The following is a 23,061-nucleotide window of genomic DNA, read 5'->3' as shown; positions in this document are numbered from 1 at the left end:
TTATGCAAGGTAACCTATTTCCCCTTGTTTTTTCCTGCCCCCCTCCACGCCCCCGACGTTCTTGTTAAACCCTGGATTTGTGCTGGAAATGGGCCACCTTGATTATCATACACATTGTAAGGAGAGTGATCACTTTAGATAAGCTATTACCAGCAGGAGAGTGGGGTGGGAGGAGGTATTTTTTTCATGATTTGTGTGTATATAAAAAGTTCTACACTTTCCACAGTTTGCATCCGATGAAGTGAGCTGTAGCTCAGGAAAGCTTATGCTCAAATAAATTGGATAGTCTCTAAGGTGCCACAAGTCCTCCTTTTCTTTTCACAAGGAGGAGGGTGTTGGGCTTCCTTCAAGAGATCTCTCCCTAGACCCTGCTCGGGGCAGCATCTCCGGTATCAGTCTGTGGCTAGTTGGTGTGTGATGGATCTGCTGGGAGAGAGGAGGGGTGTCTCTTCACTCCCTCACCCTGGTGTTTCCTGGGTGCTCTGAGTGGGGTGGGGGTGGGACTCTGTTGGCTGCGGTCCACCCAGAGTTTCCGTTTGATTGTCTCCTCTCCCCCACGAATAGTGGGGCTGTGAGTGGGGCAGCAGGTCCTGAGTGTGGGGCTCTGGGTCTTTCAGGGGCCGGTGACCTTCGAGGAGGTAGCTGTGCATTTCACCAGGGAAGAGTGGGCTCTGCTGGACCCCGCTCAGAGAGCCCTCTACAGAGACGTCATGCAGGAGACCTATGAGAATGTGACCTCCCTGGGTAAGGGTTCCTGTCCCCTCGGTTCTTGGAAGGGGAACGGAAGTGATGAGGTTCACGCCACCCCCACATTGCCACCTCTGCTCTGTCCTGTTCCAGCATCACCCCAGCATGCCAGTGACACACACACGACCAGCGACCCTCCCCTGCTGCTGAACGCTGTGGGAAGAGAGCACAGGAGCAGAATCGCACAGTGTCAAATATCTCCTGTTTGCACAAGTAAAACGGGGGGTTAGGTCCAGCATAACGAACAGAAGCTTCCTACCCCTGGCCTTCTCTCAAACCCTGAGCTTTCTCCACCCAGACCAGAATGTGCTTGGGGTGGAAGAAGCAGGCTGCTGGGGTCAGAGCGGCTGGTCCAGGGTTACTGATCACACAGACCTTGAATGCTGGCTGGGGGAATCCAGACAAGGGAGCTCCAGCAGCAGAGCATTGAAACTCAGCCAGGATTACAGATGACACAACTCCTCACTGCTCCGGATTGCCCCGTGCATGGGACAATGGCCTCGGTTGCTGGTGAAAATCCTTGAGACCTGGAGAGTTGCTCCGCCCATCCCCATGTGCAATAGCCACTATCTACCTTCTCTGCAGACTTGGTTTTTTGAGTCCCTCATTCCTGAAGTCACATGACCCCGATTCTTATTTTTCACATTCTGCTTTTCTAGACTATTTAGAGTCTGTTGCTTCTGAATGATAGTTTCTAATTTACCAGTGTTCTCCACAGCCAGGGATTTTCCTACTCCCTCCCATTGCACTGGACTCACTAGGTTCCCTAGTATTTAAGAATGGCCACACTGGGACAGACCAAAGGTCCATCTAACCCAGTGTCCTGTCTTCCGACAGTGACCAGCGCCGGGTGTCCCAGAGGGAATGAACAGAACAGGGAATCATGAAGTGATTCATCTCCTGTCACCCTTTCACAGCTTATGACAAACAGAAGTTAGGGACACCATCCCTGCCCATCCTGGCTAATAACCATTCACGGACCTGTCCTCAATTGATTTCTCATGGTGTTTTTTGTTTTTTTTTTTGTAACCCTATTATAATCTTGTCCTTCACAACGTCCTCTGGCAAGGAGTTCCCCAGGTTGACTGTGCATTGTGTGAAGAAATACTTCCTTTTGTTTCTTATAAACCTGCTGTCTATTAATTTGATTGGGTGATTCCTACTCCTTGTGTTATGAGAAGGAGTAAATGACACGTCCTTATTTACTTTCTCCACGGCAGTTTTGATTTTATAGACCTCTCTCATATCCCCCCTTTGTCTCTTTTCCAAGCTGAATAGTCCCGGTCTTTTTAATCTTTCCCCGTACAGAAGAGTTTCATACCTGTAATCATTTGGGTTGCCCTTTTCTGAACCTTTTCCAATATATCTTTTTTTGAGATGGGGCAAGCACATCTGCAGGCAGTATTCGAGATGTGGGTGTACCATGGGTTTATATAGAGGCGATACGATATTTTCTGTCTTCTTATCTATCCATTTCAGAATGATTCCCAACATTCTCTTTGGTTTTTGACTGCCGTGGCACACTGAGTTGATGTTTTCAGAGAACTGTGCCCAGTGACTCCAAGATCCCTCTGTTGAGTGGAAACAGCTCATTTAGAGCCCATCATTTTATATGTGTAGTTGGGATTATGTTTTCCAATGGGCTGCAATATGGTGCTATCCTGACACCTCGTCCTGCTGAGATCCTGCATTCAGTGATATCCCTGCCCTGCCTGTTCCCGTTCTCATAAAAGAAGAAGAGCATCCAAATGCGTGTTTACCTTCATTCCCTCAGCGGTCCTCATGGGAATCCCTGATCGGTTCCAAAGTGTATTAAAACCTTTCTTAAAGGGTTACCTCTTGGTGGTTATCAGGTCCTGTGAGTTTGTAGCCCAGAAAGACCCCCCTCAGTCAGCTCAAACTCAGCTGTTTATCCCCCAAAAGTCTGTCGTCTTCAGTCTCCTGAATGAGGGGAAATCCGTCACTTCCCCTTTCTGCGTTGGGTAAAGCTTCAAGAGGTGGAGCTCTGCATAACCAGCCTTGAGATCTGGCATTCATCACCCTGTAGTGATACCAGCTTGCACAGGAAACCCATCCCGCAGCCCTTCCTGGTATCATGTGGCGCATCTCGGCATCATAGTCTGTGAAGAATTCATGCTTTCAAGGGCTGGCTTAGATATACAGATAACAGTCATAATTAGGGCAAAAGTTTGCAGGCAATGAAAACAGAGTAATTGACAAACGTGAGCAATATCTAATCCTTTAAAGCCTGAAAGTGCCTTGGGGGGAGGGGACAGGAGCCGGCTGTGTGGGGGCGGTGGGGCTCAGATACTGGGCATTGAGAGCCTAGAGCCAGCTGTGCGCTGGAGAGACGGGGCATGAACCAGCTGTGTACAGGGGAAATGAGCAGGGGAGAGGTGCTGTGGACACGGCCGTGAGCAGCTGTGAGTGCCGTCCTCTCTGCAGCATGATGAGAGAGCCTGGCGTCCCACTGCCGATCCCAGACTTGTATGAGGAGGGAAGAAATTGGCATCAAGTCTCAACCGCAGCCAGCCTGTGCCCTGGGGAGGAGACGGGTGTCTCCAGGGAGAAATCTGGGGGATTGTGACCCTGCATGCCCCACCCACCCTCTGATCAGCAATTCCGGATATTAACGGTGATTCCAGAAACAAAGAGTAATTTTGGGAAAAAATGCAGTCCTAGCGACAATTTCTGGAAAACACTGGCCTTGGTTGAAACATTAAATCCGATAGTCTCAAGATCTAGGCCTGTGTTGATCAGATCTGCCACTCTGCCTTCACGGAGTTCACTCTGCTGGTGGGTTGTACCCCTTCCCCCATTCTGTGTCTGCCTTGTCTATTTAGATTGTAACTTCTTCAGGGCACGGGCCATCAACGCTTCTCGGTTTGTACTGTGCCTAGCAAAATGAGGACCCACTGTTAGTTGGCCCTAAGGCACTAAGGTAATGAATATGATTTATAATAATCATCTTCTGGCACTTTGAGCCAAGGAAGCCGGCCTTGGGACGTTACTACTTAAAAGTGAGCTGGGCTTAAAAGCATGGAATATTCTTTGTGACAAGTATCCCACAAATTCCACTGACCTCCCTTGTTTTCTTTGCCTTGAGCAGGGTTTCCAGTTTCCAGAACTGATGTGATCTCGCAGCTGGAACGAGGGGAGGAGTCGTGCGTCCCAGACCTTCATGACTCTAAGAAAAAAGTGCTCCCGAGAGCTGCCTGCATAGGTGAGGCATTGGTTAAACCAACCCCAAAACTGTCGGTGAATAAAGGAAACATTTGGGATGCCCTACAAAGACCTTGTGAGCTCTCCAAGTTCTGGATTGTTCCCTGCAGATGTAGAATCGTTAGGCAGAGGTCACTCATGGCTTCCCACCTATCCTGACTGACAACTGGCAGCAAGTCCCTCCCCAATCTCGCTGTCCCCTGAGATTTCTTCTGAGATACGGACCCAGAACTGATCCCTTCCTTTCTCTCCTCTGGGGAAGGTTGAAGGGAAAATCAGCTCCTGATAGGTTTGATCTGTCCTGTACACATTTTGGTTCCTTCATCCCTTTTCCCATTCTTCTCTCTGAGATTTGCTTTCTCTCTGGCGCAGGCAGAGACTTACGTCTGGATTCTCTCGGTCTCCCGTCAGGTGTTGGGATGGTGAGTGAAAACGAGGAGGAGCCCCAGCAGGAAGATGCTGAGCGAGTAGAAGCCCATGGGATGTTGTCAGGAGGGTCCAAAGGGAATGATTCTGGGAGCTGTGCACGCCCAGAAAAAACAAAAGCCTGTGAGAGTCAGCAGAGGCCAGAGGAAAACTTCGGTAGCCAGTCAGACCTTATTACACGTGAGAGAATGAACTTGGAAGGAACACGCTACACATGCCTCGAGTGTGGGAAAAGCTTCAAAGGGAGCTCGGACCTTCTCAGACATCAGAGAATCCACACGGGTGAGAAACCTTACGCATGCTGTGTGTGTGGGAAATGCTTCAAGCAGAGCTCGCATCTCATTGCACATAAGAGAATCCACACGGGTGAGAAACCTTATGGATGCCCTGAGTGTGGGAAACACTTCAAGCAGAGCTCAAACCTTATTACACATCGGAAAATTCACACGGGTGAGAAACCTTATGGATGCCCTGAGTGTGGGAAACACTTCAAGCGGAGCTCACACCTTATTACACATTGGAAAATCCACACGGGTGAGAAACCTTACGGATGCCCTGAGTGTGGGAAACACTTCAAGCAGAGCTCACACCTTATTAGACATCGGAAAATCCACACGGGTGAGAAACCTTAGGAATGCCCTGAGTGTGGGAAGCACTTCATTGACAGTTCATCCCTCCTCTCACATCAGCGAATCCACACAGGGGAGAGGCCCTACACATGCTCTGAGTGCGGGAAAAGCTTCAATCAGAGCTCTACCCTAATCACACATCAGAGAACGCACACAGGAGAGACCCCCTACATGTGCTCTGAGTGCGGGAAAAGCTTTAATCGGAGCTCTGTACTGACCACACATAGAAGAATCCACACAGGTGAGAAGCCTTATGGATGCTCTGAGTGTGGGAAACGCTTCAATCGGAGCTCATACCTTATCATACATCGGCGAATCCATACGGGTGAGAAACCTTATGGATGCCGTGAGTGTGGCAAACACTTCAATCAAAGCTCAGCCCTTATCACACATCAGCGAATCCACACAGGAGAGAGGCCCTACACGTGCTCTGAGTGTGGGAGAAGCTTCAATCAGCACTCAACCCTTATTAGACATGAGAAAATCCACATAGGAGTGATCTCTAACAAATGCCTTGACTAGGGCTGGCCAAAGGTGTTTTTTTTTTAAGAAAAAAATCACATTTGCTAATTCCCACTTAGTGATCTGTGCCCCATCTTCACCGTGGTTACTCAGCTCCCCCAGATGAGTTGCCTGCTTCTGCTTTTTGCAGCTCACCCTTCTTTGGGGTCAGTCCTGTGATGTTTTCTATCAACTCCTTTCCTTTTGAGTCGAAGGAGCGTCTGTCCCTCCAGCCAGGAATGTTCATCATCCAGGTGGGGGAGAGAGGTTTGTTCCCAACAAGCTACACTGAGGCAAAAACTACCCGTGCCATACATCCATTAGGACTGTACATGGCGTTGGCTGCTCAAGTTAGTTATCTTGGTGTTAAAAGACAATTACAGTTGTCGTGCAGATGCAGCCGAGGTGCAGTGGTTGGCATTAGCTTTCCCCTTGACCTGACCTAAACTCCATCACTTTTCCTAGTCTAAACAAACCCTGAGCATCACAGTTATACTGTTCCCCCATTTAAAAACAATTGTTAGTCATCAAGTTCCCCCACCAGGAACATATTGTTTCATTCCCAGTTGTCACAGTTCATCAGAGCGCTGTTGCTTCAGGTTTTCCTGAAGGCAGATATTTTTACTCCCGTTTTCCTCCCTTAAAATATATTGAAGTATAACAAAGAGCAGGAATAGAGAAGGGATAGGGAAAAATGTCTTTTCCCCTCTGTAACAACAGAAGAACATAGGGTAAATCAGAGGGATTCTCCATCACCATCTCTATCCCCCTGTTCTTCAATTGGAAAGGTCAATATTTCCCAAAGGGGCTGGGAAGAGGATTCTCTAGTAAATGATTTGGAACTAAGCAAAAGACCCATTCATTTGCCTCCCAAAGCAGTTGTGGCCCATGCCCTGCAGGAGGTTGCTCCTGAAGATCTTCCCTTCCTAATCAGGTGCATGTTGCCTCTTATTTGGGAAATGCAATCCCTTCCAAGGTAGAGATGGGAAAAATGGAAGTGACATTTCTGTTCAGCTCACTCCTGGGAGATGCTGTAAATGTGTAGGAAATGGCATCCATGAGGAATGTGATAGAGCTGCAGAAAGACACCTATTTTGAGTAGATACCTGACATTTGGTGTCTTAGAGGGATTCTAAGCCGCACCTGAATTTAGTCCCTTATTTAAATCTGTGCCACCAGATTAAAGAAACAAAAGGGCATATTTGGGGGAGTTCTACCTCACTATCGCTACTGGTATGTCGTGTGGTTGGTGAAGAATTCTACGCCAGAGCCGTGTAAAATTGCTACAACTAAGGTCAAAGATTTGACAAGAACTCAGGTAGAAATGAGAGGTACGAGTGGTTGATTTTCACCCCAGAGATGGACGCTATGGTGACCTGTGGCCAAGGTAAACTGTTTTTAGAATTGCTCACACTTCTAAAGGATGCCATGATGAAACTGGGAACAACTGTCTTTTACCATTTGGATCCCAAGTTTCCTGAAGCACAGAGAGAAACAGCTGATTCCTTCAGAGCCATGCCATGCCTATGGGTCCCAAACTGGCTGCCTTGCTGGACAAGAAGCACTTCCGTGTTGGTTAAATGATGGTAGCCAATGAGGGAATGTAACAGATTCCAAGTTCAGACTGCAGGATACATGAATGCTGAGTCCAGAGTCTGTGGTTTGGTCTCTTAGTTTTGCTCTTGAGTCTAATGCATGTGTCTCACTTTTCCGCCTCCTGCTACTCTGAAAGATTAGAAAGGGTGAAAGTAGAGCACAGGTGGTTTTTCTCATGATGCAGCCTTCCCACGTAGTGTGAGACCCCTTCCACCCACACAGGTGAGCCAGAGAGTTCCCCAGGGCTCTTGTTCGCAAAGCAAAGATGTCACATTAGGCAGGAGATGTCAAGATCTACAATGGTGATGGGCGAGTGATGGGAGCTTTTCTTGGTGGTTGTTGTTTGGTTGTTTTTTTCCCATGTAATTTTTGTTTTGTTTTTGCAACTAGTTCTTTTTATAGCTGCTGAGCCCCCTTGTCCTTTTGAGCACAGCTTTTTAACCCTCAGCCCTGGCTCTGGAAACCTCAGAACCGGCTTTGCGTTTTTTTTTCTCATGTTTGCTATCTTTGGAGTTCGCAGGAGTTCCCCAGGGCTCTTCTTCGCAAAACAAAGATGTCACATTAGGCAGGAGATGTCAAGATCTACAATGGTGATGGGCGAGTGATAGGAGCTTTTCTGGGTGGTTGTTGTTTGGTTGTTTTTTTTCCATGTAATTTTTGTTTTGTTTTTGCAACTAGTTCTTTTTATAGCTGCTGAGCCCCCTTGTCCTTTTGAGCACAGCTCTTTAACCCTCAGGCCTGGCTCTGGAAACCTCAGAACCGGCTTTGCGGTTTTTTTTTCATGTTTGCTATCTTTGGAGTTCGCACATCCACACGACATGCGGTTCACAGCAACGGATACTTTGAGAAACCTGCTGGGTGAAGCAGGCCTTTTCCAAACTGACATTGGCCCAAATTCTGCCTCAATTCAGCTGGATTGGGACACGTCTGTGTCAAAGGAGTGGTTCACACCTGATTTGCCCAGAGACCTCAGAGGAGGGGTAGTTAGATATAGGATAAGTAGGAATCGACAACAATGAAGTTAAATATAAAGGTGAAAGACCCTCACCTTGCAGGTCAACAAGCCTGTTCTGTTCTTTCCCTCCAATGCATCTGGCACTGGTCGCTCTCAGGTAGCACACTGGGCTTGACGGACCATTGGTCTGACCCAGTCTATGACCTGTCATGCGTTCTTATGTAAGCCCTCTGCGGCCTTGTCTACACGGGCAAGTTTCTGCACAGGAAAGCAGCTTTCTGCGGTGTAACTCCCGAGGTGCGCACGCAGATTTCAGGATGCATGATAGAAAGGGGCCATGACAGGGACACACTGCCCTGTGGGGTCAAAGTCAAGGAGCTGTGACACGCCTACCACACGGTGCAGGAGGCAAACTGCTGCTCCATATTGGGGGCTAACTAACCCCAGCATCACGGCAAGAATCTACCTAGCAGCTGGAGAAAAAATATGTATGAGAGTCAAAGACACCCCCACATGGCCTATCTCTTCCCCAATCTCAACACCTGGAAGACTGTCTGGAAGACTCAGAATTTGAACTGCGGAGATTGGTCCCAGGCTGAGAGGGAATTCAGTCTGTGTATTAAGAACTCAACATTGCCTGGAGCAACCAGTGAGTGAGAAAAGCTGTTTGATCCAATTCTTGCTTAGTATTTTCAAATTAGAGTTTAGACTGGGAGTCTGTTTTCATTTGTTATGTAACCACTTTTGACCTCTGTGACCAACAGTTAGACTCAGTTAAAATCTAACTTTCTGTAGTTAATAAACTTATTTTAATATTTTATACTTACTCCTGAGTTTGTCCAAAGTGTTTGGGAAAGTTGCTCACATGACAAAGGCTGGTGCATGTCCCCTTTATTTTTGATGAAGTGGCGAACTAATTAATGAGCTTACACTTTTCAAGAGAAGGCCATGAGTCGTGTAAGATGGTACATTTCTGAGGTGCAAGGCTGAGAGCTGGGGAGATATGCTGGTGTCTCTGTATAATTGAGGAGTGGCTTATAGAGCATTCATGCAACTGAGTTGGGTGCTTTGCTGCATGTTGTTGGCCAAATGATCATAGAATCCTAGGATATCGGGGTTGGAAGGGACCTCAGGAGGTATCTAGTCCAACCCCCTGCCCAGAGGAGGACCAATCCCCAACTAAATCATCCCAGCCAGGGCTTTGTCAAGCCTGATCTTAAAAACTTCTAAGGAAGGAGATTCCACCACCTCCCGAGGTAACCCATTCCAGTGTTTCACCACCCTCGTAGTGAAAAAGTTTCTCCTAATATCCAAGCTAAATCTCCCCCACTGCAACTTGACCATTACTCCTTGTCCTGTCATCTGCTGTCACTGAGAATAGTCTAGATCCGTCCTCTTTGGATCCACCTTCATTTAGTTCAAAGCAGCTATGACATCCCCCCTCATTCTTCTCTTCCGTAGACTAAACAATCCCAGTTCCCTCAGCCTCTCCTCATAAGGCATGTGTTCCAGACCCCAAATCATTTTTGTTTCCCTTCACTGGACTCTCTCCAATTTCTCCACATCCTTCTTGTAGTGTGGGGCCCAAAACTGGACACAGTACTCCAGATGAGGCCTCACCAATGTCGAATAGAGGGGAACGATCACATCCCTCGATCTGCTGGCAATGCCCCTACTTATACAGCCCAAAATGCCATTGGCCTTCTTGGCAACAAGGGCACACTGTTGACTCATCTCCAGCTTCTCATCCACTGTCACCCCAGGTCCATCTCTGCAGAACTGCTGCCGAGCCATTCGGTCCCTAGTTTGTAGCGGTACATTGGATTCTTCCATCCTAAGTGCAGGACTCTGCACTTGTCCTTTGTTGAACCTCCTCAGATTTCTTTTGGCCCAATCCTCCAATTTGTCTAATTAAGAGTCCTGCACTTAGGACGGAAGAACCCAATGCACAGCTACAGACTAGGGACCGAAAGGCTCGGCAGCAGTTCTGCAGAGAAGGACCTAGGGATGACAGTGGACGAGAAGCTGGAGATGAGTCAACAGTGTGCCCTTGTTGCCAAGAAGGCCAATGGCATTTTGGGCTGTATAAGTAGGGGCATTGCCAGCAGATCGAGGGATGTGATCGTTCCCCTCTATTCGACATTGGTGAGGCCTCATCCGGAGTACTGTGTCCAGTTTTGGGCCCCACGCTACAAGAAAGATGTGGAAAAATTGGAGAGAGTCCAGCGAAGGGCAACAAAAATGATTAGGGGACTGGAACACATGACCTATGAGCAGAGGCTGAGGGAACTGGGATTGTTTAGTCTACAGAAGAGAAGAATGAGGGGGGATTTGATAGCTGCTTTTAGCTACCTGAAAGGTGGATCCAAAGAGGATGGATCTAAACTATTCTCAGTGATAGCACATGACAGGACAAGGAGTAATGGTCTCAAGTTGCAGTGGGGGAGGTTTAGGTTGCATATTAGGAAAAACTTTTTCACTAGGAGGGTGGTGAAACACTGGAATGGGTTACCTCGGGAGGTGGTGGAATCCCCTTCCTTAGAAGTTTTTAAGGTCAGGCTTGACAAAGCCCTGGTTGGGATGATTTAACTGGGAATTGGTCCTGCTTCAAGCAGGGGGTTGGACTAGATGACCTTCTGGGGTCCCTTCCAACCCTGATATTCTATGATTCTATGATTCTCTGTGTGCTGTGTGGGTTTGTGTGTGGGTCTGATTTTTGTTAATGCCTACAAGGGGCTGTTCAGTGTGTGATTTTCTCTTTCTCTCTCTGTTTGTATCTTCATGTGTAAATTCACTGGAATGTTTAAAAATATCCACAGCTTTGCCAATTTTCACCAGGAATTTTTCTCAGTCAACAAATTCTCACTTGTTCCCTACCGAAGTGTTCACTCTTGGATGGCATCAAATTAACCTATGAAATTCTGAACTGAAACCTCACCTGCTTTTCAGGGATTCTTCCTTAGACTCAGAGGATCAAGAGCTGGAAAATTCACCTAATTCAGTTTAAAGGCAAAGCTTCACTGAGAGTTGAAATTCCAAGCCCTTGTTTACAAAATGAGAAAAAGAGCCAGGGGAAGCACTTCCTTTTGATTCACAGAATAAAATGTTTGTCATTTAAGGGTTTGTTTCCCATATTTTAAAACCACAAGGGGTCTTCGTAAACACCCAGTCTGACCTCTTGTCTAGCACGGGCCCGATACCTGCCCCCGAAGAATTCCTTTTCAACTAGAACAGATCCGTTTAAAAAAAAATAGATCCAATTTTGATTTGAAAATTTCCAGGAATGGAGACTCCACCAGGACTCTGGGTAAGATTTTCAATGGTTAATTCCCTTCCCTGTCAGAAAGCATGCCTTATTTCCAATCTGAATATGTCTAGCTTTACTTCCAGCCATTGGCTCACATTATACATTTGTCTGTTAGATTGAAGAGCCTGTTTGTAAGTATTGTTCCCCATGTAGGTACTTAGGGAGTGAGAGCGTCATCCCCTAAACCTTTTCTGAGCTCTTTGTGACTATCACAGCAAGGCGGGGGTTTTAAGCCTTTCATCCTTCTCATGGCTCTTCTTTCTCCTCTCAAATGTTTCATCCTCCTTCTTGAACTGGGGACCTCAGAACTGGATGAAGTGGGCACAACAAATACAGAGGTAAAAAAGACCTTTTGACTCCTAGCTGAGATCCCACTGTTACTGTATACATGGCTGACATTCCTTGTTCCTAGATGTACACGCTCCCGTTTAGCCTTAGCCGCAGGAAATAGTCATCAGCACCACCTCAGCTCTCCGTTCTGAGATTTACTTCTCACTCCCTAGATGCCAAAATATCTCCTTAGGATTCTAGATGGCTGTCCTCCACTGGCTGGATCAGATGTTCCTGCTTCCCCTCAGTAATCTTCAGATGATCCGTGTTCTCCAGAGCTTACCCTCCCAGACAGGACTGAACAACCTTAGCTTATAACTAGACCACCCGTGACCTCAACTAGGTGCCCTGAATGCACCACTTTTGAATTCCCTCCAAGTTCTAGCATAGAAATGCAAAGCAGTTGGTGTTGTAATGTTACAGGAGAGGTTGAAATGAGGCTATTTCTCATGTAGAAGGCAATGATTGTGTCAGGAAGGGGATTTGAACGCCCACCTGCATATGGAGCCCAGAACACAAATGACGGAAAGACACAGCCTTGAGTTTGACACGTTAGACCACTCGGCCAGCCTGTCACTGTTAGTCAAGCCACTTATCAATCACAGTTTTCTTTAACTTGTTGTGAACTTTCCAGGGAGGTGGAGATGGCATATCTCTTTCAACTTCTAGAGACTTTCTAAAGCACAAGCGATTTTTATATGTCATCTCCCTGCTCCCTTTTTAAGGGAATAAAAGATGATTGCTACCATTCTGAGAAAGTAATGTTGAACCTCAAACTCCTGCCTGGTGGGCCAGACGGCCAAGCAACCAGCACCCACAACTTCTACCACCTTTTGTTTCCAAAATAGCTCAGCCCTCAGTGTGTTGAGCCTTTCTGAAAATCTGGCCAAAATGTTTATTGCCCAAATGGGAGCTGAGTTCTTCTGAAAATCTGGCTCTAGGGGTGGGGGTGAAACCTTCTGAAAATTCTGGCCCATGTGTCTGGAAACTCTAAGAACCTTCAGAACTTTTATCGTGTGCTAGAACCTGATGAGAAAACCTTCCTTCTGTCGAACTCAGCAGAGATTTTCTCATTGACTTACAATCACAATGTTTCATCTTGATCCCAGATTTAGGTATCAACAAAATGCATTGATTGTATTTTTACAAGCAGTGTGAAACAAACACGCCTAGTTGGACAGAGGGATAGAAGTAGGTCTGCCACTAAACCACATTGCCTTTCATCAGTAGCTACCTGAGCAAGGTAGAAACCGGTGGCCAACAGGTGAAAGGCCCATCGTCTATGCTTAGAACACGACAGCAGCTAGCCCTCAGGAATGGAAGAGGCTAATGGTCAGTTTTGCTGAGATGGTTACTTCCAAAGATTGGTATATAGAGTGGGATGAAAGTTTTTTGAGTGAATATTTTATTTGCTGAAAGAATTTGGTTGACCCCAAATGATTTTTTGGTTTTGTTTCAGCAAGAAAACTGACATCTTGGGTCAACCTGAGTGTCTATTACTGTTGTTACAACATTGGTTAGGCTAGCTAGCAAGGGGGAACAAGAATTTGCACCTGTCTATTTGTGGACAACGAAGTGCACAGTGGAAACATGCCCATATTCTGCTCCTAGTCAATGGGAAGCTTTGATTTTGATATGGTCTCCAAAGCCCTTGCCAAGATCACGTAGAAGATGGGGGAGTCAGGGAAAAAACGTCAATTTGTTCAAATTGCAAGAGAAGAATAAATTAAGGTGTTTTGCTATAAAGTCACTTTTCCCTGACTGGGAATTGAACCCAGGCCGTGGTGGTGAGAGCGCCAAATCCTAACCACTAGACCACCAGGGAGAAGATGGGGCTGTTGTTCTTCTCAGCTGTGCTACACTTCCTTAGGCTATTTTCTCTCCAATTGCTGAAGCTGCTCCTTTGTCCATTCCCTGAGCGGCTAAGAGCAGAGCGGGCAGGAACCCCTGTGCTCAGGGTCACAACCTGAGCCCAACCCAAGCCACTGAAACAAACTCAAATGATGCGTCAGCTTCCTCCACTAGGATCACAGAGCAACACAAAGAAAACCCAGGAGGAACAATCCTCCTCTGCCTTCACTGACCCCATTGCAACCCTCTCAGCAGCCGACCTGGACATTGAGCTGACAGGAACTTTGGCATAGAGAGCAAGGGAGGGAGTTTGCTCCCCCTCATTGTGAGCTGCTGCATTCTGACTCCATGTAACGGGGCTCTGAGCTTTGCCATCTTCTGAATTCTGTGTCCTAACTGTGATCATCCGCCCTTCCTTCAGTTACTTTGGGTTCTGCTGTTGTTCACCATTTCTGAGTGGAGATTTTAAATCATGGCTATTTCCTCGTTAGCATGTCATGGGCTATTAGCAGTAGGAGGAAAAATCACTTTTTGTAGTGGTAAACAGGGTGGCCCATTTCAAACAGTTCTCTGTGAGTTCAATCCTTGAGGGGGCCATTTAGGGATCTGGGGCAAAAATTGGGGATTGGTCCTGCCTTGAGCAGTGGATTGGACTAGATGACCTCCTGAGGTCCCTTCCAACTCTGTGATTCTGTGAAAGGACATGTCAGAGGGCAGGGGACTTGACAAAGCCCTGGCTGGGATGATTTAGTTGGGGTTGGTCCTGCTTTGAGCAGGGGGTTGGACAAGATGACATCCTGAGGTCCCTTCCAACCCTGATCTTCTATGATTTTAAGGCAACCCCCATCTTTTCATGGACTCTGTATATATCTCTTCCTGCTGTATTTTCCACTCCATGCATGTGATGAAGTGGGTTTTAGCCCAGGAAAGATTACGCCCAAATAAATTTGTTAGTCTCCAAAGTGCCACAAGTCCTCCTCATTGTTTTTGCTGATACAGACTAACACGGCTACCACTCTGAAAGGAAATCAAGCCACTAGGTAGGCGTAAGAAGAAGCGGAGAGGGATGCGGTGGGGTAAATGAAAGCAGAGGAGGATTGTTCCTCTTTTGTGTTCCTCTTGGGATTCTGATGGAGGAACCTAAATCGTAATTTGAGCTTGTTTCAATGCTTTTCCTTGACCTCAGGTTATGAGCACAGGGGTTCCTTCACTCTCTGTTCCTGTCCCCTCTGAAATGGGGAATGGACCATTTCATAGAATCATAGAATATCAGGGTTGGAAGGGATTTCTTTAACTGGAGAGCAAGTAGCCTTAGAAAGCATAGAGGAGCTGAACCAAAAAACCCTACATTACCCCCCCTTATGGTCTACTGCAGGGGTAGTCAACTATTTTTTGTCAAGGTCCAAAATCTCAGTCAAGATATGATCAAGGTCCAGACTCCAGAGAAAATAATTTTATTTACTTATTATTATGATTTTTAAAAAGATTTCACGGTCCATTAAAAATTTCTGGCGGTCTAGAGTTGGCCCATGGTACACCTGTTGAGTACCCTTGGTCTACTGGTTAGGAGTCTCGTTGATGCTGCCTTGGTTCCATCCTCAGTCAGGGAAAGAAACTTCTCGACACAATTCTCCATTCAGTCTTCACTGCAAATTAAAAAAAACCTCAGAACTTTCACCCCAATAGCTTATTATCTGGCCGTTTTCTGCCCTGTCCTGTATAAACACCAAAAGGGGCCTTTTTAAAAACCAAAGACTTTGAGATGGGGGCGAACTGGCTGACTCCAGCTGCCTATCTCTATTCACTTGTGTGCTGAATTGAATGAATCTCTTTGGATACACAGCAATCGTGAAGCATAAATCTGCTTCAGTGGATATAGTAGAAGCGATATTGCCTAAATAACACCTGGCTTTTTTCAAAACCAGCAATAGCCACAAGAGGTCCCAGAATCGTCTGAGATTGTCTCCAGCTGACAAAGGGGCCCATTTTTCAGCTAGGAATTCAACTTCTTTGTTCCATTTTCTCTGCTTTGAGTCTCTTTCCGCTTGTCTCAGGTAGTGTGGCGAGCAAACGCGCAGGTGGGTGAGATAATATCTTTGACTGGGCCAGCTTCTGTTGGGGACAAAGACAAGCTTTTCTGGGACCTGCATGGCTACAACTACGTAGCAAATGCTCATAAGCCATGAATTAGTTCTTCTTTCACACTGGAATGCATCGCTTTTGGTGTGACACCAAGAAATTATTTATTAGCCCATATAACCGTTTCTTCTCCACATGTTGAGATTATCTTTCGCCTGTAATGCCATCACGTATTAAAATTCCAAATGGCCAATTAGCAAGCACCAAAATAAAGAACAGCCAATTATTAATCTGCCTCACCCCTAGCCCTGCCCAGGATCTCTGCATTGGTTTAGGAAATATTTTCACATAGATATTTGCAAATTGGGAAGTTTTAATTGTGTCAGCTTCCGTCTAGAAAGAGAGAGTGGTAAGCTAAATTGCTCCAACACAGATTTCCCCATCTATGTGAAAGAAAGAATTAGAAAGAAGTAAGGAAAGTGAATCCAAGGTAAATGATTCTGACCTTTCCTTTGAAATGCTCGGTGCAATAAATCAGTGAATATTCCCAAAAGTAAACTCCCGTAAGTGACAGAAAAGAGGGCATAGGAAAAGGCTGTCAAATGTTGTGTTAAACTTTAATTCATGAGCAAAATTGTGTGGCCATTAAATTACAACCCTAAAATATCGTCAAAGGAAAGAAAAAGGAACAAAAAGTGTGGGAAATACGGGTGTATTTCAGCAAAGGGCTTGGAATGGAGGAAGACCAAAACTGATCAGTCAGGGGAAAAGGCACTGTTTCTGCCTAGTTTTAAACCAGGGATACTTTACGTGTGAAGCAAACATGATAACCACCACACTACACTACAATCTGTGACAGAAACAAATTGTACCAATTTGCCCTTCTCACAATGAGGCCAAAACGCAAGCAAATCTCGTAAGCAAGAAACCTCACATCCACTCCACTTCTCCATGGACATTTCCCTGCCAGCTCCTCGGGAGCAACCAACAAGACAAGAAACCAAAATGCAGTAAAATCCAGGGCACGTTTCCCACCACAGGTTTCACTGACTGCGAAGGGTCATGTAGAAATGTTTTGCCTTTTCATACCTGAAGACTTGGTTATTCTCTCCTTCCCTGAACTGGAATGGAAAGCGAGGAGATAGGTGTGAGAACAAGCACTCCTAAGCAAAGGAAACAAGGCACCCAGCATATAACCCATCAGCAGGAGATTAAAACCTGGGCTACACTACACAGTTAGGCCCGCCGACAGCATTTTACGTTGTCCTAATTACCTCACGGTGCACACTACAGCCTTGTCCCATCTATGTAAGTGCCCTGCTACACCCACATGGTAACTCCAGCTCCTCAAGAGGCACGGGGATTGTGTTGGGGTCGTTAGGACAACCCAGTATCTGTGTAGACACTGCCTTACTCACAGGGGCTGCTGGCTGTCTTGCCAATGTCATGGCTTCCGGCTGGCTACCTTCATGGCTGCCCTCCGCTCCCTGATCCCAGCGGGGCTGCACTTGCCTGGCTCCTCGCAGGGCTGCTGCACGAAAGCTCCCGGCTCCCAGCGCAGGGAGCCGAGAAGCCTGAGCCCTTGGCCCCCGCCCACACTCCTGGCTGGGAGCAGGCAGGCAAGAAGCCCAGGTGGCCGGCTCCCACTCCAGGGAGGAGGTGGGGAGTCAAGAGCCCAGGGGGCAGCTGGGCTCCCAGTGGGCAGCTGCGCGGAGTGAAGAGCCCCGTTTCTCAGCCCCCCCACACTGCCCCTCTTCATTCGGTGGAAGCACTCCTGGTGAAGACACACTCCGCCGAGAGAAGGAGGGGAGTGGGGACAAACTCAAATTAAGCTTCTGCTTCCTCCATCACGATCACAAGAGAAACTGAAAGAAAACTCAAGAGGAACAAGCCTCCTCTGCTTTCATGCGCCCCCATCACAACCCTCCCTGCTTTGTTTTCTGCCTGCATTTCCTTTTGAAACTGCAACGGCTGCTCCAGAAAACGATCATGTCTCTGAATTCACAGCAACATTCTGAGGATGATAAAAGTATGAAGGAATTCATGGTCCTTTATGACATAATAATAATTAATAATAATTAATACATTATTATTTGTATTGCAAGATTAATCTTTCCGTTTTGCAGATTCAGCTCCACATTGATTCTTGTTGCTCTTTGCAATGTATCTATCTATCTTGGCAATAGTATTTGCTGTTGTTTCAGGTGGAGCACTCAGCGTGTTACGTTTTTCTGACAATCTGTGTCTCGAAAATTCTAGCCAATATGCCTGGAACTTCCAAGAACCGTCAAATTATGAAGGAATTCCAGGTCCTTTTTCACATTACCATTTATCAGTCGTTATTATTTGTAGAGCAAAGATTAATCTTTCATTTTTTTAGATCCAGCTTCATGCTGTTTCTTGTTGCTATTTGCCATGTATCTATAGCTATCTAGCTATAAAGGCAACCGGTTTTTGCTCTTGTTTCTTTGTATTTGTACACTGCAACTTTTCAGCCCAAGCCACATGACCCTGATTAATGTGACACCAGCCAGCCATGGGTGATTCACTGCACTGTAGACATAACCCAACGTTATGTCTCCACAGCGATTAAAACACCCAGGGCACCTGTCTCAGAGCCCGGGGCAGCTGACTCAGGCTTCTGGGGCTGCAGCTGCAGGGCTATAAAATGACAGAAGAGACAGATGGGCTTGAGCTCAATCTCTGAGGTCCCATGAGGGGTGAGGGTTTCCAAACCCAGGCTTCAGCAGGAACACTAGTATCTGCACCCCACTTTTCAGCCCCACAGCTTGAGCTCCAGAAGCCCACATCAGGTGACCCAGGCCAGCCCTGCTGCCATCTTTATCCCGGGAGAGAGAGACTCTACGGGGACGTCTCCATTGCAGTGTCAGCCCAGGGGTGGCAGGCTGTGCTCAAAGCAGCACCCTGGAAGCCCCATAGTCACCACTCTCATAGAATTAAGGTATGATTTGTGCAGAGTCGGCCTGGTGAGCTATCATTGTAAAAGTCGTGATCTGTTGAAGGCTAATACCTGGGTGGATGGTGTGTGCTAGGCTTGTCTGGGAAGTGGTGGAGTTTTGCTCTGGGTGCGTCACTGAAATATGTGATGAGGCTGGGAAATGGCCACCACCAGCCTTTCCGGTGTGACGCTGGAGGAGCCAGACTCGCTGCTGGCCCAGTGAAGGTATCCATGCTCCCAAGGACTCTCCCAGGAACCGTGTACAATGTTTTCCCACTAAGACCTTGCCAAGGGAAGCAGAGAGAAAATCTTTGACTTGCCTCCTTCAGAACGCTTGGCCTAGACACTCTAGCTGTGGGTCACTGTCGTGGCCTTGCTGAGAACAGGGGCATTTTAATAATTTGGGGAGGTCCCAGGGTGTTTGGGGGAAGATTATGAGGCTGTTACCTTTTGAGTTAAAAGCTAAGAAATACAGAACGAGACAATTCTTTCATACATCTGGCCTTTAGACATATTTCATTTAAAGCAGGGGGTCTAACATGCTGTGAGAAAGTGGAAATGTTGGAAGCTCAAATAATTCAGTTTTTTCTAGGTCTTGTGCGTGTGTAAATGGCACAACACGTTAATTTATAAGCACGTCGTTCTTAACTTCATTAAATATTATGTGGCGTATTAGCTATATCAAATGGGTTGTACAATACAATGACTTTTCCATGCGTTGCCCAAAACATATTTTTTAATATTATTTAAATGCACCGAACTCCTTGAACATAAAGTTGTTTATTTCATTCCTGTGCAGTGTGTTGGTAGCTCAGTTAATTGAGTTTATTGTCACTCTGTGTGTGTGTGAGGTACAACACGATAATTTAGTGATGCTGAAAACGTTCCCTTCTCCCTCCGGAACTGCCTTGGAATCACCTTCCCTTTGTAGATTAATCTACTCCTGTGTCTGTATGAGGAAAATATGGTTTCTATGAAAAAAACTCATTGTTTATTTAAAAGGACTGACACCAAACGGCCACACTATGGGGATACAACACCATGAGTAGGAACAGGAGGACTTGTGGCACCTTAGAGACGAACAAATTTATTGGAGCATAAGCTTTCGTGAGCTACATCAGATGCATGCAGTGGAAAATACAGTGGGGAGACTCCTATACACAGAGAACATGAAACAATGGGGGGTACCCGACACACTGTAACGAGAGTGATCAGGTAAGGTGAGCTATTACCAGGAGGAGAGCCGGGTGGGGTGGGGGGAACCTTTTGTAGTGATCATTGGAATTAATTTGCAAACTGGATACAGTTAACTTAGGCTTGAATAAAGACTGGGAGTGGATGGGTCATTACACAAAGTAAAACTATTTCCCCATGTTTATTTCCCGCCCCCACTGCTCTCACATGTTCTTGTCAACTGCTGGTAATGGCCGACCTTGATTACCACTGGAAATCAGAGAAAAAAAGACGAGAGCAGAGTGGTTTCTAGACACCCTCCCATCCATCTAATACAGACACACAGACTTTTCTAAGGCATTAACTTTTCCTTCTCCTTTATGATTCTTTAATGTCTCTGGAAATACCAATTCCTAGAGGCCCCTTTCACAGAGCAAACAACCACAGAGCAATGAGAAAGCTAGGGGCTGCCAGGTTGTTGAGGGCAAGTCTTGAAAGGGATGCCCAAACAATCCAGCTGGATCCCCGGCAACCAGATGTGCGGATTAGTTGCACAGCTGTGGCTGCTGCTCTGAGGAGAGTGGCATAAACTACCTGCCTGTGGATGCAGCCCACCAGCTGGTTCTCCTGGGGCAGATGGTGAGTGGTTGGGCAGGGATGGTGCACCGGCTGGGGTCTGAAATATGAACAGGGGTCTAAGGAACCTCAGCATCACAGTCATCAGGAGTCCAAGCTGCTTGGGGTGAGCTTGTGGGCAATGGCCCAACTGGATTGTTTGTGCATCCCTTTCGCCACGTCCCTTGTGATCCACCAGGGCTTGCAGCACCATGGAAGAGTACCCCTTGCGGTTTATGTAGTGGCCGCCCCGCTGTTCCGGGGCCGAGAGAGGGATGTGCGTTATGTCTATCGCCCCGCCGCAGTCAGGGAACCCCAGCGCATTAAAGCCATCCACAATGGTCTGCACATTTCCCAAAGTCACGACCCTTGATAGCAGCTGATCAATGATTGTGTTGGCTATTTGGATCACAGCAGGCCCCACAGAAGATTTGCCCACTCTAAACTTATTCCCGACTGACCGCTAGATGTCGGGCGTTGCAAGCTTCCGCAGGGCTATGGCCACTCACTTCTCAACTGTGAGGGCGGCTCTCATTTTGGTGTCTTTGCACTTCAGGGCAGGAGACAGCAAGTCGCAAAGCTCCATGAAAGTGGCCCTTACGCATACAAAAGTTTCTCAGCCACTGGGAATCATCCCACACCTGCAACGCGATGAGGCCCCAGCAGTCTGTGCTTGTTTCCTGGGCCCAGAATCGGCGTGCCACGGCATGAACCTGGCCCAGCGCCACCATGATCTCCCAATTGCCACACGCCGTGCCAGCTTTGTCCATGTCCTCATCAGTATAGTAATCGCACGGTCGTCGTTTCCTTGCCCCGTTTTGCAGGGACTGCACATACTGCTGGATAATGCGCGAGGTATTTAAAATGCTTAAAACTGCAGCGGAGATCTGAGCAGGCTCCATGGCGCCTGCACGGGTAATCCTGGAAAACGGGCACGAAATGTAGGAGAGCAGAGTGGCAGGGGAAGAGGTGCTGTTTGGTTCGTGGTAGCCGAAGAAAGGCGGGAAATGGTTGTCTTCCGTGGTTTTCACGGAGACGGGAGCCCAGGACAGACAACCCGGAGAAGCTCGGAAGCGTGGCACCAGTGGGAGAGCAGAGTTGGAGGCAGAAGAGTTCGATGAGGAAGAGAAAGAGCAGATAGTAGAGATTACATCGGAAGGGAAGAGGAAATGAGAGGCGGATTCATAGTTGCAGGAGAGCAAGCGGTGCACCGTCTGCTGAAAGCAGTACGGCGTCTGCATGCCAAAAAGGCGTGAAACGATTGCCTGCCATAGGTTCCTGATGACACGCACCAGAAACACCCGCAATAATGTTTTTGTCCCATTGTGCACTGGGAGCGTAACCCAGTATTCCAGTGGGCGGCAGGGACTGCGGGAACTGTGGGATAGCGACCCACGGTGCACCCGCTCCGACGTTCGATGCTAGCCTCGGTACTGTGGATGCACTCTGCTGAATTCACGCGCTTCAGTGGGGACACCGAAGCCTGAATGTCTAAAATAGCTCCCGAAATTTCGAATCGAATAATTTTGAACTAATTTCATACTGTACACGTACCATTAGAAAAGTCTGTGTGTGTGTGTTAGATGGATGGGAGGGTGTCTAGAAACCACTCAGTTCTAGTCTTTTTTACTCTGATTTACGTTAGAAAATCTAAAGCAGGGAGCAAGAAGAGTTGCCTTCTCTGAGGCTTAAACTCAGGACCTTCAGATTATGAGACTGATGCGCTGCCCGCTGCGCTAAGAAGGCTTGGAAGAGCTTTAGGCTCGGTGCTTATAGAACCAGCTGAGCAGCGGGGAACCAGCTGAGCAGCAAACAGCAGGACTTTGCCTGGGAGTTCACCTGGAGTGAGCCCACTGAGGATTAAACCCTAACGACTTCTCTGAGGAATTACTTCATCTCCGGAGGAAGCTCATAGTAGGAAGGTAATATGGATGGGGAGTGTTCAACTGTTGTGACCTGCACTGGATGTGCCATGTTTGTCTTTCTTCCAGAGGACAGAAGCGACTTTGTCTGTACAAAGTGCAAGCTGGTCTCCATATTGGAAGAGAAGGTTCAAGGTCTGGAGCAACAGGTATCGACCCTGCGTTGCATAAGAGAAACTGAAGATTTCCTGGACAGACGTCAGGATATGCTTCTATGGGCACAAGGTTCTGAAAATTCAGAGCAGGCTGCGCAGCAGGGACAGGAGGACTGTGAAGAAATCTGCCAACATGTGACCTCCAGAAGAAGAAGGGGGAAAGTCCATGGACCAGCAAAGCGGACACAGGTAAGTAACCATTTTCATGTTCTCTCCACAGGTACCATTGCGGGGAGTGACCCAGATGATACGTCTGGGGGAAGGGAGCAGAAGGAGACTCCACCAGTTGAAAGGCATGAGATGCACTGTCCTAGGGTTGGGGGTTCCACGACCACCACTCCCAAGAGAAGGAGGTGGGTGGTGGTGGTCGGGGACTCTCTCCTCAGGAGGACTGAGTCATCTATCTGCCACCCTGACCGGGAAAACAGAGAAGTCTGCTGCTTGCCGGGGGCTAAGATTCGCAATGTGACGGAGAGACTGCCGAGACTCATCAAGCCCTCGGATCGCTACCCCTTCCTGGTTTTTCACGTGGGCACCAATGATACTGCCAAGAATTACCTTGAGCGGATCACTGCAGACTACATAGCTCTGGGA

General features: G+C 47.3%; 1 protein-coding gene and 2 non-coding genes across 3 annotated transcripts in view; 1 reads left to right on the top strand and 2 right to left on the bottom strand.

The window, feature by feature from the left end:
* LOC140904567 (uncharacterized) overlaps window positions 1–23,061 on the top strand; it is a 708,751-nt gene that overhangs the window by 216,601 nt on the left and 469,089 nt on the right. The window contains 1 exon segment of the mRNA XM_078851059.1: window positions 4,660–5,513. Within this exon segment, the coding sequence (XP_078707185.1) occupies window positions 4,660–5,513 (854 nt within the window).
* Window positions 13,467–13,538, bottom strand: TRNAE-CUC (transfer RNA glutamic acid (anticodon CUC)). Its single transcript has one exon. It is a non-coding gene; the product is annotated as a tRNA-Glu (tRNA).
* TRNAM-CAU (transfer RNA methionine (anticodon CAU)) lies at window positions 22,064–22,136 on the bottom strand. The gene has a single exon. It is a non-coding gene; the product is annotated as a tRNA-Met (tRNA).

Source organism: Lepidochelys kempii, unplaced genomic scaffold (genome assembly GCF_965140285.1).
Source record: "Lepidochelys kempii isolate rLepKem1 unplaced genomic scaffold, rLepKem1.hap1 scaffold_29, whole genome shotgun sequence".
NCBI lineage: Eukaryota > Metazoa > Chordata > Testudines > Cheloniidae > Lepidochelys > Lepidochelys kempii.
The sequence above is the reverse complement of the archived record's forward strand: the minus strand, read 5'-3'. Positions and strand labels throughout refer to the sequence as shown.